Raw genomic sequence first — 8581 nt, forward strand, 5'->3', positions numbered from 1 at the left:
ATCTCTCCTTTCTCAGTGCCCAGCACACAGCCTGGCTCTACTCAGGGGCTCAATAAATGTTTGATGAATGAAAAATAGGTTGGCCATTTTCCCAGCTGTAAAATAGAAGTAATCACATTTTATCTTCCAAATAGGAAGAATGAATGTTAATATTTATGAAGTGCTTAGGACACTACCTGGCACATAGTGAGCAGTCTGTCAGTTACATACATGCATGTGTGCATACATACTTAAAGAAATCTGCTCCTCAAGGTTAAAGAATTCAAGTTTATTAAAAACATCCAGCAAAAAAGGAAGGTGGAAAGAGGGGCCCAGCCCACCTCAAATCTTCCTTGTCCTCCAGAACAAACCCACCAGTTTGTGTCCGGCAAACTGGCTCCCTCCCCATTGGGACCATCCCTATAGGATCCACTCTGCAGTGCTGAAGCAGGGTGGGAAGCCCTAATCCTCAGAGCACTGCAAAATGTCAAAGGTCACGTAGCCCACTTCCTCCACCTGGTTCACCTCATTCCGAGAATTCACACGCCAGTAGAAGCGGTCCTGGCAGAAGTAGGCTTTCTCTGCAGGGGAACAGCAAGGACAAGGGAGGTGATGTCAACCTTCCCACAAACACAGAAGCAGAACAAGAGCTTTACAATCATCCCTCTTGCCCTTTCTAGATCTTTCCAAGCTTTTCATATGAAATCTCTGTCTCCCCCACCCCAACAGAGATGTTGGAGGGCAGAAAACCTCAATGTCCAAAGCCCTGGCACCGAGCCTGGCACACAGTAGGTACTCAGAACAATTCATTCAACATGCGTGTGTTCAGCGATTCATTTCATCAAATATTTATAGTGCTCAGCACTGTTAGAGGCACCGGGGGATACAGCAGAGTAAAAAACGTAGGCATCCTCTCAGTTCTGCTGCTGCTGGCACTCTCAAGGGGTAAGAGAGACAATTAACAAGCAAACATTTAAGTAAATAAATAAATGAGACTGTGACAACATAGAAAGCTATGAAGGAAATAAAAGCAAGTAGGTGAATAACTCATGAGGGGCAGAGAAGGCCTCTTTGAAAAGGTAGCCTAAGCCTCCCAGCCCCAAAGGGTAAAAGGGAGGCAGCCCAGCCATGGTCTGGGGGAGAACCTTCCAAGTGTGGGAACAAAAAGCACAGAGGCCTGGAGCTAGGAGTGACCTTGACGTGTTCAAAGAGTAGCCAGAGGCCAGGTGGGTGGTGCAGAGCAGGAACCACTGGAGTGCTGGGAGGGTATGAGGGGAAGATCAGATCCCAGTAGTTTCTTTGACCTTGGAACTGGTTTGTAGTCATCCCCAGGACTGTGGCCCTGCACTCCTACACATTCCCTACTCCTGAGAACATCCTGATGGCATTGAACAACCAGTATACCCTGGAACAGAGTATTTACAAAGGAGATGGTGAAAACTGAATATTTTGTTAGTAGAGTCAACAGAACTTGTCAACTGATTGTATGTGAGTGGTGAGACAGAGAAAGTACGTGTAACTCCAGCTATCATGCCCATTTTACAGATGGGGAAATGAGGCTCCGTGAGCAGCAGTGACTTGCCCAAAGATACAGTTACAAATTGTCTTTTTTTTTTTTTTAATCACTGTATTTCCCATGTCAGCATGGGTGCCTGGCATATTATAGGCACTTGATAAATATTGTCTAATAAGGGAATGAGCCTCCGAGCAAACCACGTGTCCTGTACTGTCTGGGAAAGAGCTTCCAGATGGGGAGGCAGGATATCTGGGTTCTAGTTCTGGTTGTTCCTAGTGTCCCTTCATGATCTGGGAAAGGTCTCTGCATTTTTAAGGAACTTCATCTGTGCTGGGGCATTTGCCTCAGTCTCCAGGGGATTTTTTTTTCTCTTCTTCAGAATTTGACCAATCACCTGAGGCAGGCTAACTAGGAAGTGTGGGGGGGGGGGTACTCGCTCCTGACCCGCGGGTCTGCAGCCCTCACCTTGGTACTGGAAGATGTCATGCGTGTTCAAGGGCACCCCGGGGTACGTCTGTTCCACCGAGCCGGCGCTCCTGGGATCCACGGTCTGCGTCTTCACGTCGAAGCTGCAGGAAGGTGGTGAAGAAACAGGTGGTGAAGAGACAGGTGCTGAGCTGCAGGGCGGTGTGGGCGGATGTCGCCCGAGGTCCCCCTGCCGGCGCTCGCCGTGACTCTCACCTCCAGAAGCGCTGCCTGCTGAACAGCAGCACCTTACCCCCGCCTTGCGGGAGGGCGCCGGTGACTTGGGTAACCTCCGGGCCCAGGCCCAGCTTGTCCAGACGCCTCGGGCCTACCACCGACGTGCCTGTGTACACCCACACTTGGCGCCCTGCAGGGGAGAAGAGCCACGTCGGTCTAGGGGCAGGGAGTGGACACACATTGCTCTTGACTGTCAAAGGGAAGAACCCAGCGAGGCCTTTCTGCGCCCGAGGTGGTGCCCACAGTCTCGGTGCCCACGGAGGAGACCGGCTCCGTCGGACGGTGCAAGGGGACGGTGACGATCTGCGCCAGAAGGGGGCGCCTTTTTCCTAATCCGCGTAAACTGTTTCACGGATTTATACTCAGTCTCTTGGCCCTCCTAGATTGGCGAGGATGAGGATGGCGGGAGCGGAGGAAGAAAAAGGAGGAAACTAACCAGAGAAGAAGAAAGTCTTCTTGGTGAGCCGGTCCTCAAAGGCGGAGTCCAGCTTGCGGGGCAGCGCAGGCCACGTGTCGGTGATAAGGAAGGGGCCCTGCACCCGGCGTCCCTTGCCCTTGGAGAATCGCCAGTACTTCCTGGGAATGAGAAAAGGGAGCAGCGGGGCACTGAATTCTGAACCCGAGGCCAGTGGGCGGAGAGGGGCAGGCAGATGCCCCTCGAAGTCCCCTCCCCCAGCCACACATCCAAGCCCGCTCACCCGTCCTTGAAGAAATGCAAGTAGTTCCTGATCTCCGCGATGGCGTCGAAGATGTTCACTTTGCAAATATCCTCTGCCGGATCCACAGGCACTGTAGGGGCCTCAGAAGGGCCAGCAGTGGGGGGACCCGTGGGGCCAGCTGCAGGGGGGCCTGTGGGGCCAGCAGTGGGGCGCTCTGAGGGGCGGGTGGTGGGAGGACCAGTAGCGCAGACGGTGGGCGGGGCGGTGGGCTGGGCGGTTGGAGGCTGTGGCTCAGGTTCAGGCCGAGGACCTAGAGAGAGACGGCGGCATCCGGATGAGATACCTCTATTCCTGCACACATCTCTGCTGGTGGAATATATGCCACCCCAAACCCCACCAGTTAGGCGTTTAGCACTCCCTCTCCTCACTTTGGATGCTGCCTTCCCTCAATCACACTGACAGGCCCATTCCCCACCCCACCCCCATCCATTCACCTTTCATTCTAGTCATGTTTGTCCAATCCCTGGGCTGTGTAGGAACCCACTGGGCCTTACGGACACAGGACATGCAGGAGCTCTCCCTCCCCCTCCAGCGTGGGGGGAAAGAAGTGTTTTTTGAGCGCCAAACTTACTGCTAAGAGCTTTATAAATTCGCATTAGCTCATTTGACTTAAAAAAAATCAAGTAGATTCTTTAATATCTCCATTTTTAAATGAAGGAATAATAATGATCATAAATGATGATAACAAAATATTAAACACTCATATGGTGTCTACTATATGTCAGGCATTATTCTAACTCACTCAAACTTCCCAACAACCCGATGAGCAGGTGCCATTTCACAGGTGAGAAAATTGAGAGGTGAAGTAACTTCCACGGTCACCTAGCCAGGAAGTGGCTGGACTGACTTTTGAACCCACGTCTGTCTAGACTCAGGTTAGAGTCTAGGCTCTTTATCACCATCTCCAAGCAATGACCAGGCAGCAATTGGACCCACTGGCCCCAGGCTTTCCCACAGATAAACGTTGAGGTCCCCCCTGCCCACCTCCCTCCGTTTCCCCATTGTGGGTACTGCGACAAAGCCCCGCCCCTTCCTCCATCCCTGCCCCCAACCTCACCGTACAGATGCTGGATGCCCCTCACGTCGTCTTCATGCAGGGGGGGACCCTCGGTGAAGCTGTACATGGGGTACATGAGCGCTTCTGGCACCGATGAATGATCTAAACCCAGCGCGTGGCCGAACTCATGGGCGGCCACAAGGAACAGGCTGTATCCTGGAGGAAAGAGAGGCCCTGGGATGTGAGCCCTGGCCCTCCCTCCCCCAACACCAATGCCCCCAACCTGGGAACCCTGTTCACCTTGGTCCGGGCAGAAGCCCCACTTCTTGTCTCTGTCAAAGTTCGAAGTGGTGGCGCACCAGAGGTGCCCATCTCCGCGGCCCTCCCTGGTGCACGTCGAGTACTGCTTGCCCAGGAAGATGAAGGGGAAGACACACGGCTCCCCAGCGGAGTTGCCCCCGGTCACCGCGGAATCGACTGGAGACAGGAAGCGCCTTGGGTGAGCCAGGTGGGTGGGCCCAGTAAGGAACCAGGCGCGGGCCAAACTGGGAGCTAGATAATCCTGGTGTCCTATTTTAAAAGCCTAGGGGACGCTGGGGAGGCAGCTGAGCCGGGGCTAGGGTGGTGGGCGGGGCCTGCCGACGGAGACTACAGGAGAGGCAGCAAAGCTGGACTAAAAGGCCAAGCCGCAGGGGTGCGGGGTGGGGAGGGGCGGCACGTGGACGTCAGGCCGAAGGGCTGTGACCGTGGACAGAGACACCGTGGTCCTGAGGACCAGCGTGGAGTGGAGAGACAAACCGATGGGTGGAGGAGCCCCATTTCAGGGACCAATGCGAAACTAAGTGGGGCGGGCCTGAGTCTGGCAGGCGGAGCAGAGGTACCTCGGGTTGGGCAGAAGCCGTAGAGTTTGTCCTGGTCGTAGTCGGCGGTGGTGGAGCACCAGCGGTAGCCGTCCGAGCGGCCGTCGGTGGTGCACGTGGAATAGGAGCGGCCCTCGAAGGTGAACGGAAACACGCAGGGCTTGCCGTCCCCATTGCCGTCCTGGGTGTAGAGTTCTGGGGAGACCCACACAATTACCCGAAGATGCCATGAGTATACTGACCCCCCACTCTGTGTCCTCCATCCCTCCTGTACCCATTTCACAGATGAGAAACTGGCCCCTGAGAACGAGGGGCTGACTTACAGGCCGCACAGCCCTAGTGGCAGAGCCGGGATGAAACTCTAGGGTTCTGGCCCCTCGAAGGGGTGGGCGCCGCTCACCCCCGCCGCGACCCCGCACTCACTCTCGCTGGGGCAGAAGCCGAACCGACGGTCGGTGTCATAGTCGGCCGTGGTGCTGCACCAGGGCGTGTCATCGGAGCGGCCATCCGTGGTGCAGGCCGAGTAGGAGCGGCCCTCGAAGGTGAAGGGGAAGTGGCAGGGGGCGCCATCTGCGTTTCCGAAGTGGGTCGGAACCACTGCGGGAGGAAGGGGACGGGGTCAGGGTGGCCGGTGATGAGTGTGAAAAGAGAAGGGAGTGGGGGCCGGGGCGGCTCAGGATCTCACCGACGCCCTTGCCCAGAGTCCATAACTCCTCATCGTCGAAGTGGGCGTCTCCCTGAATGCCCGGGCCGGGAGGAAAGGCGTGAGCCAGAAGCCCGTTCTTCCCATCGAAGGGATACCCATCTCCGTGCTCTGGGGAAGCGGGTGGGGAAGAAGGGCGTTAGCCTAGCGCAGCTGTGCAGATTGCGCGCTGCGCAAGGGCGCTGCCTCGAGTGTGGGCGGAGACCCGCCCCCGAGCAGAGGTCCGAGCCGCGAGTCCCCGCGCTGTGCGGCGCCGGGCGGGAGGGGGCGCACGGGACCAGCGGGGCCAGGCTGCGCGCACCGGGGACTCAGAGCCGGTCCACCGCCCGCCCTACTCCCTCCGCGGTCCTCCCTCCGCTCTCCCCGTCCGAGACCCTCCTGGCCTTCCCCTTCTGGCGCTCTCACCCCTAACACCAAACTGAATGAGGATGTCGGCTTCGGGGCCGTACACGCGAGTGAAGGTGAGCGGCGTCACCGCGCTCCAGACCGCGAAGGCTCGGGCAAAGGCGTCGTCGATCACGTCGCGGGGCAAGTCGTCCGAGTAGTTTTGTATCCTGGGGGGGAAAGGCGGGAGGCTAGAGGTCAGAAGTGAGGCCGCAGCCCGGGGCAGTAGCAGGGACACCCGGTGTGTCAGCGACCTCAGCAAGCGCAGTGCTCCCTGCGCTCCGCGCTTGCATCTACAAAGCGCTCTCAGACGCATTTTTCTCTTGGGACGCTCACAATGGCCCTAGCAGGAAGATTCAAGGGTGCGTGCGAGACCCATTTCCCTGAAGGAGAAACAGGGGCTCGGAGGTGGAGCCACTTGCCCCAGGCTGCCCATTTAAACCCAGGGACCTAAGGATGAGATCACCGCCCGCTCGGGGTCTGGCCCTCCCGCCCGGGTCCCGCGCCTCCGCGGAGCCCGTCCGCGCACCAGTAAGTGATGTCGCTGTGGTGCCACTTGAGGTCGCCCTCAAAGGTCTGGAATTTGCCCAGGTCCGGGACGCCGCAGCGCGGGGCCCGCATGGCCTCCAGGGTGGTTTTGTCCAGCTCTCCAGTCTCAGGCAGAGCCAGGCGCCTCTGGAGAAGCCGCAGCCCGCGACTCAGGGACTGCTTGTCGTTGCTCAGCTCGGCCACGTGAGTGTAGCCATAGCGAAACAGATATTCCTGTGGATGGAGGAGCAAAGATATTCCAGAGCCCTGATTCTTTCTCTGCCCTAGGTGGCTGGATTGCATCTGTCCAGTCCAGGCACTCAGGGACTAGCGACTACACAGGACTTGGTACCTTGGATACCTGTACTAATGCCCACCCACCCATTAACTCCCTTAATATCCCTGAGATATCCTCAGCTCCTTCCCAGCCTGGATGCCCCTGGCCCGTGCCTATCTCGGGGGCTCCCTAGCATTTAGCCCTGTCTACCCCCAGCCCATGCCCACTCTGGAACCCTCCAATGCACCACCACCCCCATTTTAGCCATTCCTGGCCATCACTGTCCAGAGCCTCTGCAGGACCCCACAGGGCCTGATCCTCGACACCTCTATTCTCCAGACATGCCCATCACCCCCAGCTTGCCCCAAGGTATCTCCTTCCAGGCCACATGCCCTCCCTGTGACTCCTGACCAGCCCTCCCTAACTCCAGACTAAGGGATTAGCCTACCTCTGCCAGCTGCTTGTCAGTGAGATTAGTTCTCAGGTCTCCTGGAAAGACCACAACGGTGGGCTTGTGTGGTCTGGGAGCTGCAGAGCAACAGCCCAGCACCAGGAACACCAGGACCAGGGGCTGCCTGGGGCTCATGGTGAGGGTAGTGGTGTGTCTAGCTACTAGCTGACCCTGTGAGGGGTTTAAGAAGGCACTGTTCACTGAATCAGTAACCCCGCCCCTCCCTGGCAAGCAGGGGCTGACTCAGGGGATGGGGTGTGTTGGGGAGGGGGGCGGCCCCAGCATGAGAAGGCAAAGAAAGGACTTACACCACGTCCTCCTCTACCCCCTGCCCACAGTTCCCACTGCCGAGTCAGGCAGGACCCCCGACCCACAGGAAACCACAGGCCCATAGGGGAAGGGTTGGGTTTTGCAAACTGCAGAGCTTGTGGGAACTGAATGAAAGCAAGGGAGAGAGTTAAGGCTACAGGACTCCCTGAGCTCACCCCCCAAGTGGTCAGACCAAGGGCAAGGGATGGAAGTTTCCCCAAGGCCTCTTCCTGAGCCCAGCAATCCCCCTTCCCACACTGCTGGGCTCCATCCTCTTTTCCCCTCCCTGGAAGCCTTTCTCAGCAGCTTCCTCCCCCTACCCCACCTCAAGGCGGAAGGAGTGGGCTCCCTCAGGCAGGGATTGGGGAATTCCAGAGCAGCAAGCCCTGTCTTCCAAGGGGAGTAAAGGGGGAAGTGCTGGGCATCTGGAAACCAGCAGACAGGCTTCACTCTTCTCCAGGGCTCCAGGCAAATGTCCTCTACTCACTCTGAATTTGCTTCCTCAACTGTAAAAAAGGGCCCTTTGTCCCTAAATTGATGTGAGGACAAAATGAGATCAAACACAGAAAATGCTTACCGCAGTGCACGTCGCAAGTCCCCAATAATGGCCAAGGTCACTTTTAATTATGGGCCAAGACAGGGATTCCAACTTGGGATCAGGAGATTGGGGACTTGGACTCCAATCTGCCCCGTGTGACTTACAACAAATGCCTTCCCATCTCTCTAGGTTTGGGACTCTTCAACTGCAAAACGGGGCAGGGCGGATGATGGGTTGAGGGGTGGGTGGCATTCAGTTCTCCACCCCCCTCTGCACTAAGCATGGAGCTCCAGCCCCAAAGTTTCCCCAGTATGGGTCCCTCCCTTCTCTCTTCCCCACCAGTCCCTTTAGGGAAGGGTCTGTGTTTGCCTTCCTGGAGGCATCACTTGGGAAAGGCAACATAACAACCCAAGAAGTGGGGTGCCTGGGTTGCTCAGTCAGTTAAGCATCTGCCTTCAGCTCAGATCATGGTCCCTGGGTCCTGCAATACAACCCTTATCAGGCTCCCTGCTCCATGAGCAGCCTGTTTTCTCCCTCTGCCTGCCGCTCCCCCTGCTTGTGTTCTCTCTCTTGCAAATAAATAAATAAAATATTAAAAAAAAAACAAGAATATGGATT

General features: G+C 56.8%; 1 protein-coding gene across 1 annotated transcript; it reads right to left on the minus strand.

Annotated features, from left to right (window-relative positions):
• Positions 1–261: 261 nt before the first annotated feature.
• Positions 262–7251, minus strand: MMP9 (matrix metallopeptidase 9). The gene is made up of 13 exons (XM_055304974.1): positions 7114–7251; positions 6390–6622; positions 5882–6030; positions 5459–5587; positions 5197–5370; positions 4795–4968; positions 4214–4390; positions 3974–4129; positions 2896–3166; positions 2634–2773; positions 2177–2327; positions 1961–2064; positions 262–560 (listed from the first exon to the last, which is right to left on the minus strand). The coding sequence occupies exons 1-13, from the start codon at positions 7249–7251 to the stop codon at positions 442–444; spliced, it is 2115 nt and encodes a 704-aa protein (XP_055160949.1). The 3' UTR covers positions 262–441.
• Positions 7252–8581: the final 1330 nt, after the last annotated feature.

The sequence above is a fragment of the Nyctereutes procyonoides genome, unplaced genomic scaffold, assembly GCF_905146905.1.
Source record: "Nyctereutes procyonoides isolate TBG_1078 unplaced genomic scaffold, NYPRO_anot_genome, whole genome shotgun sequence".
Taxonomy (NCBI): Eukaryota; Metazoa; Chordata; class Mammalia; order Carnivora; family Canidae; genus Nyctereutes; species Nyctereutes procyonoides.

What these genes read in the sequence shown, in the direction of transcription:
- MMP9 (XM_055304974.1), bottom strand. Translation starts at nt 7,251, where the DNA reads ATGAGCCCCAGGCAGCCCCTGGTCCTGGTGTTCCTGGTGCTGGGCTGT. An exon ending in CGGCTTCTGCCCCAGCGAGA is followed by an intron (nt 4,969 to 5,196) that starts GTGAGTGCGGGG and finishes GGGTCTCCCCAG; the next exon opens with AACTCTACACCCAGGACGGC. An exon ending in CGGCTTCTGCCCAACCCGAG is followed by an intron (nt 4,391 to 4,794) that starts GTACCTCTGCTC and finishes TCCTGTCTCCAG; the next exon opens with TCGATTCCGCGGTGACCGGG.